General features: G+C 37.6%; 1 protein-coding gene across 1 annotated transcript in view; it reads right to left on the bottom strand.

The window, feature by feature from the left end:
• Positions 1-21,958, bottom strand: part of LOC130220251 (disintegrin and metalloproteinase domain-containing protein 12-like) — a gene marked incomplete at its 5' end in the record, with an annotated part of 48,691 nt that overhangs the window by 23,404 nt on the left and 3,329 nt on the right. Inside the window, 3 exons of the mRNA XM_056452631.1 lie at positions 14,323-14,400; positions 17,827-18,025; positions 21,868-21,958. The exon at positions 21,868-21,958 is cut by the window's right edge and continues 18 nt beyond it. Of these exons, the coding sequence (XP_056308606.1) occupies positions 14,323-14,400; positions 17,827-18,025; positions 21,868-21,958 (368 nt within the window). The remainder of the gene's footprint in view (positions 1-14,322; positions 14,401-17,826; positions 18,026-21,867) is intronic.

Here is a 21,958-nt window from a genome sequence, read left to right as displayed (position 1 = left end):
TTCATTCACAGAACGCAAGTTTCTGGAGGGTACATATATCTGCAGAAGTGAGAGCAGATAAGGAGCAAAGCCAGAGGTCACTTTGTAAGCAAACATCAGAGCTTTGAATTTGATGCGGGCAGCAACTGGCAGCCAGTGCAAACGTGTGAGTAGCGGAGTGACATGTGCTCTTTTGGGTTCATCAAAGACCACTCGTGCTGCTGCGTTCTGAAGCAGCTGAAGAGGTTTGATAGAGTTAGCTGGAAGCCCGGCTAGTAGAAAGTTGCAATAATCCAGTTTGGAGAGAACAAGAGCTTGAACAATGAGTTGAGCTGTATGTTCAGATAGGAAGGGTCGGACCTTTCTGATGTTGTAGAGTGCGAATCTGCAAGATCGAGCAGTTCTAGAAATGTGGTCAGAGAAGTTTAGTTGGTCATCGATCGTTACTCCAAGGCTTTTTACCATTTTGGATGCAGTGATGGTTGCTCCATCCATCTGGATTGAAAAGTTATGGTGAAGAGTCGGGTTGGCAGAAACTTCAAGCATTTCCGTTTTCGCGAGAAAAAATTGAATGGTTAAAATCTTTATTTAAAATTTAATAATTAATATAAAATGTATTATTATCTTAATTTTTCCTCTTATTAAATATTTGTACAAATGTTTGCATCGTGATCTTAAGTCATTTTGATAAATTATTTTCAGTTTTGGCTTAGATTACTGAATAATTTAACATACTGTATATACACAAATATCTAGTTTTATAGCTTCTCATAGAAAGTATTAACATGTTGTTTATGCTGAAAACTGTAGCTGGAGTTGTGCCTCTGAGGTAAACTGATCTTCTTCTAAACATAAAAAATTATCTTTATATTATAATTTGGAAACTGGACCAGATTAAAATCTGTTTAAAGGGCACATAGTTTACCTCTTTTTTATGATTTAATATTAATATTAGTGTGCCAGTTTAGGTTCAGTTTAAAACACAATTCAGATTTTTTATTATAATGTGTTAAAAAGTGTCATGTTGGGGGCGTGTTCACAGTTTGCTGATTTATGGGTGTGTTGATTCACATGTAGATTAGTTTCGGCTTCCTGCCAACGTAACAAGGGGGCGGGGCCATGAGCTCACCCGCTCTGCGTTTGCAACAGAGTCTGACAGGCAGACAGAGAAGGAGCAGGAGTGAGAGGTGCAGCAATCAGTTGTACATGTACGACTCTGACACAGACCAAGCAGAGAGTACAAAATCATTTGTGTCTTTGTACAGTTTTACAGCCAACTGTGTGCTAGTTTCAAGTGCCGAGCTTGTACACAGAAACTAATAACCACGCACACTGAATTAACTTTGACTGAGGCACCGGATGCGCCACTCGAAGCCGCGACACGGCACACCAGACACTCTCTGTGGCGCAGCAGAGACATGAAGTGTCCCGAATCGTTGCGCCACGCATTTTTGAATTCTAAACATAGGTTTCTGCAGCGGTCCGCGGCGCCCAGCCGTCGACTTGAGTGTACCCTGATAGAAACCTATGTTTAGAATTCTAAAACGCATGCTAGTTAAGATCACAGGGAGCTTCTGGGATCGCGAGAAATGCAAACGGCTGAAGTATAAGGTAGACTCAATGAGAAGTACACATGTTTGCAAACCTACCTAAAGATACAACCAATAATTCCGATTAGAGCGATAATGTGGAGAATATTGATCTTGTGTTGAGCCCAATGAGCCTTGCATATAAATATAGAGCTAGGGTGTTCCTTTAGTGATATCGCTTTGACTCACGCTGAAAATGGCAGACGTGAATCAACAAACTGAGGATATGATGACGCGCCTGTCAATCAATATTCTGCTCCAATTGGTAAATTGGTAAATAAACCGCTCCAATTGGTCCACCGTTTTTTATGTTGTTAAATTGAAAAAAAAGCACTGGGTGTGCTTATATCACCCCAATATGACGGTCTATACACCATACATGCACATATGTCTGTCCAAACAGCTTGAAAAGTAGTTTTTTTACCATAGGTGCCCTTTAAAGATAGGAAAGCCTACTGAGAAATTATACGGCCATTAGTATTACAAGAACCTAACGAGGCTGGCAAGGAACATCATTTCGAACCCTAGTGATGTGTTGAATCATGAATTTATACCATTAAAGTCTAACCGTCGATTTTGAGTCCCAAGTTTTAATAAAGTGAAATTAAAAAAGGCATTTGTTCATCAGGCTGTCTTGCAGCTGAATAAGGCCTGTGTAAAATGAACTGTTTTTTGTATGTCTTTGACTTTTTGTAAGGAGTATTTATCATGGTGTTATGCAAGAAATATTTCAGATGCAAGTCTGACAATAAAGTAGTGTATTATTGTATTGTATTGTATATAAAAATATATATTTGTATGGTTATTTGCAGTACAATATACACCGGGTGTTTAAATAAGCTTAATTATTACATTCACAACGCAGAAATGATGAGTGGTCCTAAATAGTAATTCTGTTAAATCATTAGTTCTAAAATAAAGGTTTTTGAGTAACTGTTTTTAGATTTTGGCATGAAATATGATCTAGAAAAATTATTTTCAGATTCACCTCTCCAGCGCTGAAAAAACCCCCATTAAAACTTAAAATTGTAAAAAAGGCAACTCGTTGCACAGCTTTGAGTTGACTTAACATTTAACACAAACATCGCACTTGACTCCATTTAAGTTGAGTCAACTAAAAATGTCAAAAAAGAAATGTTTTTGTGTGCATTTAGATGTAGTCATTTAGCAGACGCTTTAGTCCAAAGCAAATTACAATTGAGGATTCAATCAGCAATTCAATAAAAACAGGCAATACACACAACAAGTGCTCATCATAAAATAAACTGTATCTGGCTATTAACTAAAACTGGTTGGATTTTCACTGTATGCTTCAAGTGACTCAATTCAGATTTTTTTCTCTCATGTGGCACAGATGGGATATGGCCCATGTACAGTTGAAGTTAGAATTATTAGCCCCACTGAAATATTAGCCCCCCTGTTATTTTTTTCCCCCAATTTCTGTTTAACGTAGAGAGGATTTTTTCAACACATTTCTAATCATAATAGTTTTGATAACTCATTTCTAATAACTGATTTATTTTCTCTTTGCCATGATGAGAGTAAATAATATTAGACTTGATATTTTTCAAGACACTTCTATACAGCTTAAAGGGACATTTAAAGGCTTAACTAGGTTAATTAGGTTTACTAGGCAGGTTAGGGTAATTAGGCAAGTTATTGTATAATGATGGTTCATTCCAGTCTGAACTCACAAGAAAACGTAAGTATTTTACGTTTTGTCAGTTTAGTGGCTAATTCGTACGAATTCGTACGAGTTCATTCGTACGAAATTATATGATTTTAAAAAGGAGGCGTGGCACCTAACTCCACCCCTAAACCCAACCGTCATTGGGGGATGAGCAAATCGTATGAAAATGTACGAATTAGATCGTAAGAATTCATACGAATTAGCCACTAAATCAAAAAGTTACGAATTGCCGTGAGATTGTGTTGTTTGTTCTTTAGACTATCGAAAAAATATATAGCTTAAAGAGGCTAATAATTTTGACCTTAAAATGGTTTTTAAAAAATAAAACAATGGTTTTATTCTAGCCGGAATAAAACAAATAAGACTTTTTTCCTTAAGAAAAAATATTATCAGACATACTGTGAAAATGTCCTGGCTCTGTTGAACATCATTTGGGAAATATTTAAAAAAGAAGAAAGATTTAAAGGGGGCTTATAATTCTGATGATGATCGTGACAACATACATTTCGAGAGTTCCCACTTAGATATGCTTGGCGTATAAAGCAGGTTTGGCATGCTGTCCCGGGAGAGAACCCTGAGCTCGGAGATATTTGAGCCCAGGGCTCCCGCCCGGTCGATAAGCATATCAGGAGATCCGAGATCAGGTAGGTCTCGAGAGCTCCCCCTTTAGAAAAGGGAGGAAAAAGAGGAGATGGGGTGGAAGGGGGGATTCTTCCAAACGAAGATTGAACAGTAGGGAGAAAATGATCCATTTATAGTAAACTAGGATCACTCTGATTGGATTATTACTGATTACAGATGAGTGGCCAGACGTGCTCAATCATATCACGTGCTCCTCTCGAAATTAGTTTATGAAACTTCACTTAAAGTCAGAATTATTAGACCCGCTGTATATTTTTCTCCTCAATTTCTGTTTAATGGAAATAATTTTTTTCAACACATTTCTAAACATAATAATTTTAATAACTAATTTCTAATTATTGATTTATTTTATCTGTCATGATGACAGTAAATAATATTTGACTAGATATTTTTCAGGATACAAGCATTCAACTTAAACATTTAAAGGCTTAACTAGTTTAATTAGGTTAAAGTTAGAGTAATTAGGCAATCATCATATCACAGTGGTTTGTTCTGTAGACAATCCAAAACAAATATTGCTTAAGGGGGCTAATAATATTGACCTTAAAATAGCTTAAAAATATAAAAACTGCTTTTATTCTAGCTGAAATAAAAAAATAAGACTTTCTCCAGAAGAAAAAATATTATAGGAAATACTGTGAAAAATTCCTGAATCTGTTAAACATCATTTGGGAAATATTTGAAAGAAAAGGAGGGCTAATAATTTAGATTTTAACTGTATGTAGGAAATGATCCTGTAGGTTTACAGTGTGTTTGCGGAGCAGATTTGAGGTCCTGCATTTGCTGTAAATCTCCTCAACATCCATCAAACACTCCAGCGCTTCCTCTTTCTCCAGCCGGCAGCGTTTCTTTCTGCTTCTCCTCTTTTTTTGTGCTGATGAGCTGCAGATGTTCGACCCAGAGGAACATCTTGATCTAATCTGGAGAATCGTGAGCTCATTCATGCTCTTCAGGATCTGTTCAAACCTGCTGCTCAGATGCTGAAACGCTCTTGCTCCGTCAGGTTTCAGCCCTCCGTATTTACGCAGAGCTCATCTGGACTCTGTTTTACGGTGATCTAAACACACTTTACTTAATTAAAGGAGGATTTTAAAAAGCTGGAAGACTTTCAGATGATGTAAACATGTAAAAGAGTGTGGAGACCAAGCTTTCCAACAAGGATGGCGTGAATTCAGAAAACCTCATTTGTGATCATGGACCAAAAATTTTGATTTTTATTGTTTGCCAAAGGGCGGCACGGTGGCTTAGGGGTTGGCACTGTCGCCTCACAGCAAGAAGGTCGCTGGTTCGAGCCCCAGCTGCGCCAGTTGGTGTTTCTGTGTGGAGTTTGCATGTTCTCTCCGTGTTGGCGTGGGTTTCCTCTGGGTGCTCCGATTTCCCCCACAGTCCAAACACATGTGTGTGTGTGTGTGTGTGTGTGTGTGTGTGTATGTGTGTGAATGAATGAGTGTGTATGAGTGTTTCCCAGTACTGGATTCTGGATAGGGCATCCTGTCACGGTTGCAGGTTTGTGTGCTTTCCGGAGTATCTGTTTTGTCACGTGGGTTTGTGTTGTTTGTTTGTACACGTGTATTTGTTTGGTCACGTGTTATGAGGGCACTCAGCTGTTTGATTTGATCACCAGCTGAGGTTCATTATTGTGCCTATATCTGGGCTACGTTTCTATGTTTCCTTGTCAGTTAGTTGTGTTTGCTTATGTGAGTCTGTATGTGCTCAGGACTAAGAGGAGGGTTCCTGCCCCAGTATCCCAGTGTCCTCGCCCTCCATTTGTAGCCCTGTTGGCTTAATTTGACAGTGTCTATTAAACTTTTACTTGCATATTGGATCCTTCTCTATACCCTTATTTACACGTGACACATCCGCTGTGTAAAACATATGCTGGAATAGTTGGCAGTTCACTCCACTTTGGCAACCCCTGATAAATAAGGGACTGAGCTGATTAAGATTATGTTCCATGAAGCATTTAGTAATATTCCTACTCTAAATAAACGCAAACTCAGCATTTTGATTAGTAGTGTGCATTGCTGAGAACTTAATGTGGACAGCTTTAAACACAATTTTCTCGTTATTCAGATTTTTTGAATGCTCAGATTCCTGATTTTTAAAGTGGTAGTATATTTTAGACAAATATTATATAATAGGATATAACATATTATACATAGGATATAATCCTATCCTATCAAACCATGCATCAATAAAAAAAAAATAAATAAAAAAACATATTCATTCAGCATGAATCTGACAAAACATCTTGGTGTCAGATGTAATTTTACATGCATAGAAGGATATTACATGGAGTTAATGTAACATACATTTTTTTATTTAAATATTCATTCATTCGTTCATTTATTTTCTTTTCGGCTTGGTCCCTTTATTAATCCGAGGTCGCCACAACGGAATGAACCGCCAACTCATCCAACACGTTTTATGCAGCGGATGCCCTTCCAGCCGCAACCCATCACTGGGAAACATCCATACACACTCACTCACTCACATACACAACGCACAATTTAGCTTACCCAATTCACCTGTACCGCATGTCTTTGGACCCAGAGGATACGCGAACGCAGGGAGAACATACAAACTCCACACAGAAATGCCAACTGACCCAGTCGAGGCTCGAACCAGCGACCTTCTTGCTGTGAGGCAACAGCACTACCTACTGCGCCACTGCGTTGCCCTTTATTCAAATATGTTTTTGTAAAAATAAAATGGGTGATATAATGTTATATTCAGTCAACTTAGATATGTTTATGTAAAAATAAAACACTTAATCTGATATATGCTAATTATATATATATATATATATAGCTGAAGTCAGAATTTTTGGCTCCCTGTTTATTTCTTGTTTTCTTGTTTTTTCTTTTTATAATAATTTATAGGGGTTTTCACCTTTATTTGAGAGGACAGTAGAGAGTATTGACAGGAAAGTGTGGGGAGCAGAGAGAGGGGAGGGATCGGCATAGGACCACGAGGCGGAATCAAACTCGGGTCGCCGTGAGCACCGGAGTGCATGTGTCGACGCACTAACCACTACACCACTGGCACCGACTTCTTTTTAAAATATTTCTCAAATGATGTTTAACAGAGCAAGGAAATTTTCACAGTATGTCTGATAATATTTTTTCTTCTGGAGAAAGTCTTATTTGTTTTATTTCGGCTTGAATAAAAGCAGTTTATAATTTTTTAAACTATTTTAAGGTCAAAATTATTAGCCCCCTTAAGCTATATTTTTTTCCGACTGTCTACAGAACAAACCATCGTTATACAATAACTTGCCTAATTACTCTAACCTGCCTAGTTAACCTAATTAACCCAGTTAAGCCTTTAAATGTCACTTTAAGCTGAATATTAGTATAATGAAAAATATCTAGTCAAATATTATTTACTGTCATCATGGCAAAGATAAAATAAATCAGTTATTAGAGATGAGTTATTAAAACTATTATGATTAGAAATGTGTTGAAAAAAATTGTCTGTCCGTTAAACAAAAATTGGGGGAAAAAAATAACTTCAAATGACTTTAACTATATATATATATATATATATATATATATATATATATATATATATATATATATATATATATATATATATATATATATATATATATATATATATATATATAATTTAAATGAATATATGTTATATACTTTGAAACAAACTTTATTTTATACTTTATATTGTATTATAATACAATATGACAATTTTACATGCACATTAGAGACAAACATGTAAATAGGTCTATAAAAAGTCCATCTGTCACATCACAAAAACATGAACATAAAAACACTCTTACTGTGGGATAATTTACACTTTATAATAAAGTTAATGTATTTATAAACATAAAGAGACAATAAACAACACAATATTTATAGTATTTCTTCATCTTTGCTATCGTTAGATAATAAAGTCATTCATTGTTAGTTCATGCTAACTCACGGTGCATTAACTAAGTGTTTCCCAACCCTGTTCCTGAAGGCACACCAACAGTACACATTTTCAATGTCTCCATAATCAAACACACCTGAATCACCTAATTAGAACATAAGAAGAGACTCCAAAACCTGAAGTTAATTAGTCAGGTAAGGGAGACATCCAAAATATGTACTGTTGGTGTGCCTCCAGGAAAAGGGTTGGGAAACACTGCATTAACTAATGTTAACAAGCTTGAATTCGAATTTAAAAATGCATTAGTTAATGTTGAACTATGATTAATTAATGCTTTACAAGTATTGTTCATTATTCGTTCATGTTAATAAATACATTAACTAACGTTTTGTAAATTGTGACCAATTATTCATCATCGCACTGCATATACTGTAAAAGTTCAGGTGGAAATCCAAAACCCCTGGTTTTCATTCTTTAAACATATGGTGTAAAGGTTTGCTTAATTGGAATGTTTGCATGATTTAAATGCTTCAGTGCGAGTCTGATCAGTTTGATTTAAAGTCAAGTATTACATTGCAGTTTCTAATAAAGTTAGCGTCCAGCTGGTGAGTAATGTTTAATCTACATGTAAAACCCTTGGCTCTTGGTTTGGATGTTAGTTTTGAACATTCTCATCTGCTCTAGTGTTTCAAACACATAAACATCTCAAATTAAACTCACTTGTGATTAAAAAAAAGTAAAGCGTACCGCATGTCTTTGAAACAAAACCGCTTTGGTAGTGTTTCAGAGTAGAAACCTGATATATGAGGTTATTGAGGACGACTGATCGATCGATTCGCTCAGGGAAACGATGAGAATAATGACATGTTTTTACATTACAGCACAAACAGAGAATGACTGGAAATAAAGGTCTTTTGTTGCCTTCAGCTTGTGTCAGAATCACTATAATTATGTTAAGCATAACCAAAATCCCCTCTTGAAATCATATTGCAAATAATCCATTTTCTATTCGATCTCTGAGCATTTACATTAATAAAAATTCAGCAAAACGAAACTACTATCATTTTGTGTTTACAAGTGAAATGTATATTCTAGTGAAATGCATATTCACTTTATAGGAGTAAACCATAGACTGTAAAATATATGGACGTAGCATCCGTGACGTCACCCATAGGTTTCTGAACACTGCAAAAGAAGCTACAAGTAGGCGCGGCCAACCGTCGCCATTTTGTTTGCGCGTCATCGCACCCACGGCGGGATACCAAACAAGGGCAAAGAGGCAGAGAGTGAGCGGAGCTACAGACACCTGCTGGCACTTTGCTTAGACCTGGCAGACAGACTTTATTTTGGGAGAAAAGCTTGATACTTTATTACCTGCGACTCGTTTGTGTTGTGACCACATGTGCTTGACTGTACACTATATCAATAAAGACTTTTAAAAACACTGTAGTCATACATTGAGCCACTAAACATTATTCTTATGACGTTTTTCTACAGGAGGAAAACGCGAATTACTTCCAAACACTTCAAATATAGTGTGTGTTAGTAAATGCAAGACTATTGATGAAATCCAGGCATGACACTGTATGATAACGCTTCAGATGACTGTTCTAGAGCCTACAGCTAATCAATCTGTCACATTCTGGAGTGCTTTACAGGTCTAAAGAAAAATATTAATGATAAATGATCTTAAATAAAACAAATACATTTATAGAGATGGTATATAAGTATATAACTTTACTCACATGGGAAACGAGGCCACATGAACGGTTTGTGAGCACAATTAAGTGCACACAGCATCCCATATCATCTGATAATTGTAAGAAATAAGTCCAAAAGGCAGCTGACTGTGTAAAGCCACATAAAACAAAACAAAAATAGGATGAATATGCCGAGATCAGTGGCTAATCTGCCGGATTCAGCTGAGGTGAAGTGACGGCGACCAGCGAGACCTAGCTGTCACTCAAGTGGCCACACCCTTAATTATGCAGACTTAATATAACCTAATATAAAGGAAATGGATGAGTTATAAAAAAATTCACCCCCTCACAGTTGTCATGAAGGGTAATAATAGCTATATAAACCAAAATCGTTCTTTGTACCAGGCTGTAAACATATTTTTTTCTGCTGTAAAGTTGGCCATTCTAACAGTGGGCTCTATTGCAATTTGCTCTATTATGGAGCCAGGACTAGCAGAATTTTGATGAATTGCAGTTTCAGTTACTTCCGTATTGGCTTCCCGAGGGAGAGCGGGAGGTTGCCGCTTGGAGTAAACCTACAATGCTACATCTATTCATCTCATTTATACTGACATCTTATATTCATAAACAGCTGTTTGAATGGAAAGTCTTATTTTTTTGTAATCATTATATCAAGTTAGGGTCACACTTTATTTTAATGAACAATTTTTGCAATTATCAATCCATTATCTAAGACTTTTAGCTCAATGAACTACCAATTAGGTGCTTATTTATAGTTATTGAGGTAATTGTTGGGTTTAGGTATATTGATTAGGCATGTGAAGAGCTAATGAACAGTTAATATAGTTATAATAGGCGGCACGGTGGCTCAGTGGTTAGCACTGTCACCTCACAGCAAGAAAGTTGCTGGTTTGAGTCCTGGCTGGGCCAGTTGGCATTTCTGTATAGAGTTTGCATGTTCCTGTGTTTCCTCCAAGTGCTCCGGTTTCCCCCACAGTCCAAACACATGCACTTTAGGTGAATTGGCTAAACAATATTGGCCATATAGTTTGTGTGTGTGAATGTGAGAGTGTATGGGTGTTTTCCAGTACTGTGTTGTGGCTGGAAGGGCATCCATTGTGTAAAACATATGCTGGAAAAGTTATCGGTTCATTCCGTTGTGGCGACCCCTGACAAATAAAGGCTATGCAGACTCACTGATTCGATCCAAGACAAGCGATGAGATGATCCCAAGGTTTCCATATCCTGGACCAGGCCGTATCCTGAGCAGCTGCTGTGGTGGTCATGGAGGAGTGGAGAACATGAGACTGATTCCTGTGACGCTCCAGAGACAGACGAGTCTTCGCTGAGGCCAGCTTCCAGCCTCCGCCGCTGAGACTGCAGCTCTGCACAAGACGTTTGGCCAGCGGAGAAATTAAAATGGTCGTGCCCAACTGAGCCTGGTTTCGCTCAAGGTTTTTTTCTTCACTTTCGCCATTTAGTGAAGTTTTTTTTCCCTCTCCGCTGTCGCCGCTGGCTTGCATGGTTCGGGATCTGTAGAGCTGCGTATCGTTGGATTTGCTCTTCAATATTTGGACTCTCAGTAGTGATTATTAAACCACACTGAACTGAGCTAAACTGAACTGAACTTAAACACTACAAACTGAACTACACTGTTCCTATTTACTGTGACCTTTTATATGAAGCTGCTTTGACACAATTTACATTGTAAAAGCGCTACACAAATATAGGTGAATTAAATTGAATAAAGGACTAAGCCGAAGGAAAATGAATGAAGGAATAATAGACAGGTACTAAACCAGTGGTATATGGTGTGAATTATTACTCAAAGTTAGATATAATGGTGCACATTTGTGGATCTGAAAATGCAGACTTTAGAAGAAGAGTTTCAAAGTTTACACTAAAAGCATGCAAATTTGTGATGCATTTGTTTTTTAAATTGAATCTATAGGCATGCACAACCAAAACAACAATGGCGAAATATAGTAAATCTCACATTCTTGATTACATTTTATTTTAAGGAACAATTTTCACTACTATTACACCATTAACTCTTTATCTTAAAACTCCTAATTTGCTGCTCATTAATAGTTATTTAGGTAGTGGGAATGAATCATGCTGAATATGTGCTTTATAAGTACAAATGAACAGTCAGTATCTTAATAATAGGCTTGTTATAAGTCACTAGTTAATAGTGAGAATTGGTACCTAATCTAAAGAGCTACCTTTTTCCCCACAAAATGTAACTATTTTAAGCCATCTCTAATATCAAACTATGAAAATATTAAGATATTAAAATGCCTTGAAACAATGTGTGTTGTGTACTGTGACTTTATTGTCGTTACTGAAAAAATAATACAGGTTTAATGTGATATTATGATTGCAGCCATAAGAAATGAATAATTTATAAGCCTGATGACATAATGATGAGTTTTCATTGTATAATTATGATAATCCTGACATGAACGAGATATTAGATTCAGCACGGATCATCTTATCAAAATCATTTCTGCACCTCATGTGCTTCTTTAGTTGATGTATAAGTCTATGGAGATTATGAGTTCAAACTTCTATAAAACATTCAAGGGGTAAGAAAAATTTCCCAGAATACACTAGGCACAGCTGCCCCCGGATGTAGGGAGATCCACAAATTAGTATTTTTTGTCATTATTATGAATTTTTACAACAAACAAACAAACACATGTTTTAATATATTCATAACCGCGTTCCTGTTTTACCATCATGCTTTTTAAAAAAACAGCTAAAATAAAAACAGCTAAATTTCGTGATATATTAGCGATCTATAATCCCTAATAATAACCTCTGTACAGCAGTCCTACAACATTCTGACACTCGATGACACTGGAATACCCTGTCAGAAAAGTCTAGTGGCTGAGAATTAGCTTTTTACAGCGTCTGCTATAATGTTAATGTTGTTTTTGGTGTGTTTACATTGATAAATATGGCCACTGTGTAAATGCACAGTACTGTTACAATCTTATTGCTACATTAGATTGTTATGATAACATAATTTATGCCTTCAGTGATCTCCTGAAGATAAATACCAAAAAATAGCATAACTGGAATAACTGCAGCAGTCGCCATCGTCGACCTCATATGAAGCAAGAGATCGTGATGACATATGATGACGTGTGCAGGTGCTGTCCCAGTTCTTAGGGGTAAATTTTGAAGCCCTTCCCCTTCATGCTCGAATGCAAGGGCCAAGGGGAAGGGGTACAAAAATAGAATTGGGATTGGGCCAAAATGTTGCAAGAATAAATTCAGTGAGGATATTAAAGTCGCAATATTACAAAAATAAAGTCGAAATATTAAAATAATAAAGTCGAAAAGTTACGAGAATAAAGTCGAAGTGATACGAGACAAAAGTTGTAATATCACACAAATAAAGTTGAAATGTTACGAGAATAAAGTCGTGGTGATATGGGATTAAAGTAAATTTATTATGAGTAAAGTCAAAATATTATGAGAATGAAGTCTAAATGTTAAGAGAAAAAAGTCACAGTGATACGACATTAAAGTAGGAATATGACAAAAATAAAGTCAAAATATTACGAGAATGATGTCATAGTGATATGAGATAAAGTCATAATATTACAAAAATAAAGTCAAAATATTACGAGAATAATGTCGAAATGTTTCAAGAATAATGTCGTAGTGATATGAGATTAAATTCATAATATTACAAAAATAAAGTTGAAATAATATGAGAATAAAGTCGAAAGGTTACAACAATAAAGTTAAAGTGAAACAAGACAAAAGTCGCAATATGACAAAAATAAAGTTGAAATATGAGAATAACAGCGAAATGTTACGAGAATAAGTCGTAGTGATATGACATTAAAGTAGTAATAATACAAAAATACAGTCAAAATATTACGATATAAGTGATATAGTGATATAAGATTAGTCATAATATTACAAAAATAAAGTAAAAAATATTACAAAAACAAATTCAAAAAGCTACGAAAATAAGTCGTAGTGATAAGAGAATAAAGTCGTAATATCACAAAAATAAAGTTGAAATATGAGAATGAAGTCATAGTGATACGAGATAAAAGTTGTAGTATTACAAAATAATGTTGAAATATTATGAGAACAATGTTACAAGAATAAAGTCGTAGCAATAAGATTAAATTCTTAATATTACAAAAATAGTCGAAATATTCCAAGAATAAAGTCGAAATGTTAAGAGAATTAATTTGTAGTGATACGAGAATAAAGTCGCAATATTACAAAAATAAAGTCGAAATAGTACAAGAAATTCAAAACGAATAAAGTCGTAGTGATACAAGAATAAAGTTGCAAATTTATGAGAATAAAGTTGTAATGATAGGAGAATAAAGTCGTAATATTATAAAAATAAAGCCAAAATATAACAAAAATAAAGCCGAAATGTTGAGATTAAAGCCCTAGTAATATGAGATTACAGTAATTAGGAGAAAAAGAATGGGAGGAAAAATACAAGCAATGATATAGTAAATAATAATAATAAAGCAATGGAATATACGTCTTTGGGCGTAACAGGGCTTTATAAAGACTTTTTCGGGATCTGCAGACACCTTGTCAGCACAAATTAACCACTTAAGGGTTCATCTGAAAGCACACCAAGACCCCCTCTTTCAGCAGATCTCGGTACACTTGTTTGGTTCGCATTTTTAGTGCACATGAGAATATGATTTTTGCTTTCACACCTTCCCAAATCTCAAATGAATTGCACCAAAAAAGGAAACTCTCAGGTATGTTAACCAAACTAAATGAACCAGATGTGAAAGCACCCTAAAAGACAACAGTAGGGTTAATGAAGACTCACCCCGTGTCCACTGCATTTGGCTGAACAATCATGAACGCCGAGCACACTGATGTTCTGACACTGCCTGTTTATGCACATCTACAGAAACACACAGAGAGACATGATTAGGTTCTGATGGAATCATCCGCTCAACTCCACCCAAACACTCAGCTGCCATCCAACACATGGAAACATGCGTCACATTTACTGCTTTACATCTTCAGTTCAGTAATACAGTGATGTCAGATTAATTTCCAATGATGTCACGATGCAACCCATGATGTCAGTCTTTCCTTAATTCATGAGAAAATTGACACTTATGAGTACATTTCCACTCAATAACGACATTTTGTCCACATGCATGGCAGAAAAACCTTTCAGAAATGAAAAATAATGCCAGAAAAGGTGACACAAATGTTCTATACATTAACAACATCTTCAAATGCAAAATATCACAGGCAACACTTGACATATTTCATCAATTATTATCTGTATATGAAGTTATTGGTGAAATTATGTTCAATATGAGCCCATGAGCCAGGAAAATAATGCTTTTGTAAATATTAGATATGAAAATATAAGAATTTTGTAAATAGAAATGAGATGTTTGGCACTGAAATTAATTATTCAGATCTTCAGTACTGAGTAAATCCAATCAAATCAGTTTATTTCTAGATGTTATATGTGCAGGAACAGCAGTCAAGGGTGAGGAAGGTCTAGAACTCGGAGTTGGCACAGGCTTAAGGCGTAGAGCTTCTGCCTCAAGTGACAAAGTTTTTAGCTTAATATCTCGCTCAGCTTGTACTTCAGTTACATGAAGATGAACAATTTGAGTTTCATGCTCTTGTTGTTTAATGGCTAAATAAAGGATCCATATATGGCTCATTCCCAATAGGAACAGCATCAACATTGGTTTCGGCTACTTTAACTAATTCCTGCTCCTCTAGTCCTTCAATTTGCGACTCAACTGGTAGGATACCAGAATTAACCAATTCAGTATATAGTTCATCTTTCAAAACTGCTTTTGTGACAACCCTAGACACAGAGATATTAAAGAACTCAGCAATTAAAATCAAATCCTTCTTACGACAACGATTGAAAACTTCGCAGTAGCGCAGTAGGTATTGCTGTCGCCTCACAGCAAGAAGGTCGCTGGTTTGAGCCTCGGCTCAGTTGGCGTTTCTGTGTGGAGTTTGCATGTTCTCCCTGCATTCGGGTGGGTTTCCTCCGGGTGCTCCGGTTTCCCCCACAGTCCAAAGACATGCGGTACAGGTGAATTGGGTAGGCTAAATTGTCCGTAGTGTATGTATGTGTGTGTGAATAAGTGTGTATGTGTTTCCCAGTGATGGGTTGCAGCTGGAAGGGCATCCGCTGCATAAAACAAGTGCTGGATAAGTTGGTGGTTCATTCCGCTGTGGCGATCTCAGATTAATAAAGGGACTGAAAAGAAAATGAATGAATGAATAATAATCAGGGTTATTATGCCAAATCTTGATTTCCAACTCAGGCTCATTCTGAGGGGGGTGGGGGGTTGTGGGCTTTGCCCTTTTCTTCTCTCTTTTTTTCTCTCGGATCCCATCACCCCCCCCACCCTCCCCCAGTCTCCACTTCGCGATCCCCCAAACCCCCCACCCCCATGCACTCATCACTAGCTACTAGCTAGCTACTGGACAAGCTGATAACAGCAAGAAAGCCGGAGGTTAAACGGAGGTTAGTGGTCAGCTGTTGAGCGCAACAAGGAACGACATCATACCACCCCGTATCGTTCGTTTTAAAGTCATATGTACTTCTGGCGACGTTATTCGCGATCTCCAGAAGTGTATATTGGGCTACGTTTTCAGAATGAGCCCATGTTGTTGATTTCCTAACTCTTTAGCCATAAAGTTTAAATATTAGTATTGTCTGAAGACACTGCAATTTTTTTTACACAAAATAAATGCTCTAAATGACAACATTTTCATTTTAAATTAGGAAGAAACATTATCAGAGGTTTACATATTAAAGCATGGAGTCAGTTTTACTCAAATAAACTCATAATAATGAAAATTAAACCAGTTATGATCAACATCCAGGTCTGATTTTTTTAACTCTTCCAAAGTCTAAATATTAGTATTGTCTTAAGACATTGCAATTAAAGTTTTTTCTTTTATAATTTACTCAAAATAAAAGCTCTGAATGACAACATTTTCATTTAAATTTAGTAAGAAACGTCATCTGTAGTTTAAAGGGCACCTATGGTAAAAAATCTACTTTTCAAGCTGTTTGGACAGACATATGTGCATGTATGGAGTATAGACTGTCATATTGGGGTGATATAAACACACCCAGTGCTTTTTGTTCAATTTAACAATATAAAAAACGGTGGACCAATTGGAGCTGTTTTCAACTTTACGTAGGAGTGCGGTCCCCCCGCCCACCAATATTGATTGACAGGTGCGTCATCATATCCTCAGTTTGTTGATTCACGTCCGCCATTTTCAGCGTGAGTCGAAGCGATATCACTAAAGGATCACCCTAGCTCTATTTTTAGATGCAAGGCTCATTGGGCTCAACACAAGATCAATATTCTCCACATTATCGCTCTAATCGGAATTATTGGTTGTATCTTTAGGTAGGTTTGCAAACATGTGTACTTCTCATTGAGTCTACCTTATACTTCAGCCGTTCGCATTTCTCGCGATCCCAGAAGCTCCCTGTGATCTTAACTAGCATGCGTTTTACAATTCTAAACATAGGTTTCTATCAGGGTACACTCAAGTCGACGGCTGGGCGCCGCGGACCGCTGCAGAAACCTATGTTTAGAATTCAAAAATGCGTGGCGCGACGATTCGGGACACTTTATGTTTCTGCCGCGCCACAGAGAGTCTGGTGTGCCGTGTCGCGGCTTCGAGCGGCGCATCTGGTGCCTCAGTCAAAGTTAATTCAGTGTGCGTGGTTATTAGTTTCTGTGTACAAGCTCGGCACTTGAAACTAGCACACAGTTGGCTGTAAAACTGTACAAAGACACAAATGATTTTGTACTCTCTGCTTGGTCTGTGTCAGAGTCGTACATGTACGACTGAATGGTGATCCTTTCTCTCTCCTTCTCTGTCTGCCTGCCAGACTCTGTTGCAAACGCAGAGCGGGTGAGCTCATGGCCCCGCCCCTTGTTACGTTGGCGGGAAGCCAAAACTAATTTACATGTGAAGCAACACACCCCTAAATCAGCGAACTGTGGACACGCCCCCAACATGACACTTTTTAACACATTATAATAAAAAAATCTGAATTGTGTTTTAAACTAAACCTAAACTGGCACACTCAGAAGAACCATAATATTAATATTAAATCATAAAAAAAGAGGTAAACTATGTGCTCTTTAAAGATTAAAACATGTAGTCAGTTTTTCTCAAAATAAACTCATAATAATGAAAATGAAACCAGTTGTGATGCTGTTAATCAACACCCAGGCCAGATCTGAATAAGTTTGAGTTCCATTATAATACAGTAAACGTCAATAAAGCTCTGTTTTAATGATAATTTTACCATGTTTTGTCCACACTTGGTGCCAGTGAGCACGAGTCCCGGATCCGGCATGTCGTCTCCCAGATAAACGTGAGTCCCGCGGCACAGGATTCGTCCTCCCTCTTGCAGCGGGATGTTGGTTTCAATGGAAACGGCATTGGTGCCAATCACCGGCCGGTTGGCTCCGCCCTGACACTGGATCTTCCCACATTTGGCATCTCTGGAAAACAACAGGAGGAAACATGGAAAATGAGGAGTTTCACAATTCATGCTACTAACTACTGGCTTATTAGCTGCCTATTTCTATGTTATTAACTGTTAATTAGTAGTTATAAAGTTTGATCTTATTCTACATCCCTGATCCAAAAATCTAAAATCCATTATCCAAAGTCTAAACCCAACATCTACTAATCATTAATAAGCAGCTAATTATTCATTTATTAAGCTAGTAGTGTTAGTAATGATTTGTTAATATCATGAATTGTGACTTAAAATAAAGTTGTACCGAAATTTCTCTCTCTCTTTTCGTATTTCTATCTATTTGTTTTGTTCACATAACAGATTTTAGTGTAATATCTGCATGTTTTTACTACAAGGATTCTGGTGAAGTGCTGAAAGTCTTTGTCCTTCACATTTTTACATATGTACTGTTTATAAATAAGGATTACCACACAATTACAAAACTCAGCCATCTTATTATTCATACTTGTGTACACGCTTTTGGGTGTGTTTTATACATATTACATATGTAACATTCCTTGAAAGCTTGAAACGCTGTCAGTGATGTCATCAGCACACAAGCAGCCAATAGTGTTCCGCTTTTTCTGACAGCTCCTCCCTCAACATTTCATTGGGTGTGGTTTGGTAGCTTGACTGAGCTGTTGGGGAACGAGTTGTTGTCAGATCATGTAGAGTGACCTCCCTCTTGTGGATCATTTACATCAGTGTTTCCCAACCCTGTTCCTAGAGGCACACCAACAGTACATATTTTCAATATCTCCATTATCTGACCCATTAACTTCAGGTGTTGGAGTTTCTTCTGATGTTCTGATAGTTGATTCAGGTGTGTTTGATTAGGGAGAGGTGGAAAATGTGGACAGTTGGTGTGCCTTCAGGAACAGGGTTGGGAATCACTGATTTACATAGTGTCGTATAGTGTGAACACCCCAGAGATTTAAAGACACAAAAAGACTCATGCAGTGTGAACGGCACAGCGATCTGCCGATGTTTAAAATCCTGTAGTGTGAACTAGGCTTTAGCTGAGTAGCTGTATATAATCAAAGTAAGATATAAGTGATTTTTTTACTAGTGAAGCATGAGCACACATTGCTTTGCAAACACAACCAAGCCTTCAAAATACACTCCGGACCACCCCTTTAAAATGTCTTTAAAACCTCATTTGTCATTTATTCTGTAAACTTTTTGTGAAATGTACAAGTTTCTACTCAACATAACCTTGCTTTCTTCCCAATCCAAACTGACCTGCGACCCATTTTTTGGATTGTGATCCACCGGTTATGAACTACTGCTCTAAACCCTCCAGTAATGCCTCCTCACAGACCTAATAATAATATGAATCAGAGTTTCCCAGTGCGACACATACGCAGTGTTTTTAAGCCATCCTCCACCGTAACACTACCAGCACATGCATCTTTGATTCCAGCGCGGCCAAAACATGGAGAAATAATGAGGCATCCTCTCCGCTAAACACCAATTACTGCATTCACAGACTCTTTCTCACGCAGACCAGTCCAAAAATGAAGAAGTAGACGGACAGACGGAAGGAGAGGCGAGAGACTCCAATCCCTCTGGCCAAAATAAAGAGTCATTAGCGGCTGAAAAACCGTCTCTCCCTCTGTCCACTTCTGTCATTACAGTAATTACTTCATCCAGCATATGATCCGTGAAGCACTTGATAAAGCAGCCAATCTGAGCTCAATTAAAGCACAATGTGTGACAGGTGTTACCTGCATATGCTAATTACTCTGACATTTTCCCCAGGCTTCTGCTCTCTGATTGTGCTGTTATTTGTTTCGCTGTAATGTTTGATTTCTCTGCAGATTTTTTATTTTTATTTTTTGGCATGGGGCGTCACGGTGGCGCAGTGGGTAGCACGATCGCCTCACAGAAAGAAGGTTGCTGGTTTGAGCCTCGGCTGGACCACTTGGCATTTCTGTGTGGAGTTTGCATGTTCTCCCTGTCTTGGTGTGGGTTTCCTCCGGGTGCTCTGGTTTTCCCCACAAGTCCAAAGACATGAGGTATTGGTGAATTGAGTAAGCTAAATTGTTCGTAGTGTATGTGTGTGAATGAGAGTGTGTGGGTGTTTCCCGGTGATGGGTTGCAGCTGCAAGGGCATCTCCTGCGTAAAACGTGCTGGATAATTTGGCGGTTCATCCCGCTGTGGTGACCCCTGATTAATAAAGGAGCTAAACCAAAAAGAAAATGAATGAATTATATTTTTGGCATTCATATGTTACAGTCAACATAGGAAAACAAGGAAGGGAATAAAATGCTGACTTTTTTTAGCAAAACACATCTAGCAGATTCAAAAAGCTCTGAGCATTTGAAGGCTCTTTTCATTTTCAATCATGTTGAAGTCCTCTAAAAGCAGACATGGCAGCAACTCAATGCATTTAGGCATGTAGACATGGTCAAGAAGATCTGCTGCAGTTCAAACTGAGCATCAGAATGGGGAAGAAGGGTGATTTAAGTGACTTTGAACGTGGCATGGTTGTTGGTGCCAGACAGGCTGGGCTGAATATTTCAGAAACTGCTGATCTACTGGGATTTTCACGCACAACCATCTCTTCAGGTTACAACCGAGGTCTGCAGAAGAGCATCTCGGAACACACAACACGTCCAACCTTGAGGCAGATGGGCTACAGCAGCAGAAGACCACACCGGGTGCCACTCCTGTCAGCTAAGAACAGGAAACTGAGGCTACAATTCACACAGGCTCACCAAACCTAGACTATAGAAGATTGAAGAAACGTTGCCTGGTCTGATGAGTCTTGAATTCTGCTGCCAAATTTGGCTGGTCGGGTCAGAATTTGGCATCAACAACATGAAAGCATGGAACCATCCTGCCTTGTATCAACGGTTCAGGCTGGTGCTGGGGGTGTAATGGTGTGGGGGATATTTTTTTCTTGGCACACTTTGGGTTCCATTCGTACAAATTGAGCATCGTGTCAACACCCCAGCCTACCTGAGTATTGTTGCTGACCATGTCCATTCCTTTATGACTACAGTGTACCCATCTTCTGATGGCTACTTCCAGCAGGATAACGCACCATGTCATAAAGCGCGAATCATCTCAGACTGATTTCCTGAACATGACAATGAGCTCACTGTACTCAAATGGCCTCCACAGTCACCAGAGCTCAATCCAATAGAGCACCTTTGGGATGTGGTGGAACGGGAGATTGGAATCATGGATGTGCAGCTGACAAATCTGCAGCAACTGCGTGATGCTATCATGTCAATATGGGGCAAAATCTCTGAAGAGTATTTCCAGTACCTTGTTGAATATATGCCATGAGCGATTAAGGCAGTTCCGAAGGCAAAAGGGGGTCCAACCTGGTACTAATAAGGTGTACCTAATAAAGTGGCCGGTAAGTGTAATATATATATGCAGAAAAAAACATTTATAACATAATATGAAACCACTTGTTTGAATAGCAATAATTATTAATAAAAGTAATGAATATATAATCCCCAATACAAGTGTTACTAGCTCAGGAAACATGCAAAACCTGAGGCCTTCATGTTTATTGCACCGAAATGATTTTCATAATATAATATATAATGCATTATTTATATATACACAAAATAATTACAAGCAAAGCTAAAATGCACTACATTTGCAAATGTGACGTCTGAAATTGGTAGTTTGTCATGTGTTTTACTGCGCTGCATTTTCTGTGTGCCAGAGCATGAATATAATTATGTGTAAATTAAACAAGATCAATCATAAAATGCATTATAAGCTGCATACATTTTTCTGTTTTCCATCTATATTTAAACTCATGTTGGGCTCCAGCAATGCTTGATGTTTTCTCCTACCGTGCTTCACATTTGGCAAAGGAACCTTTTGTGTCTTTTCCGCAGTTTCCGTACGGATCACCTGCAGAGTTCACCCTTTCAAAACAGATTC

Source organism: Danio aesculapii, unplaced genomic scaffold (genome assembly GCF_903798145.1).
Source record: "Danio aesculapii unplaced genomic scaffold, fDanAes4.1, whole genome shotgun sequence".
Classification (NCBI taxonomy): domain Eukaryota; kingdom Metazoa; phylum Chordata; class Actinopteri; order Cypriniformes; family Danionidae; genus Danio; species Danio aesculapii.
The sequence above is the reverse complement of the archived record's forward strand: the minus strand, read 5'-3'. Positions and strand labels throughout refer to the sequence as shown.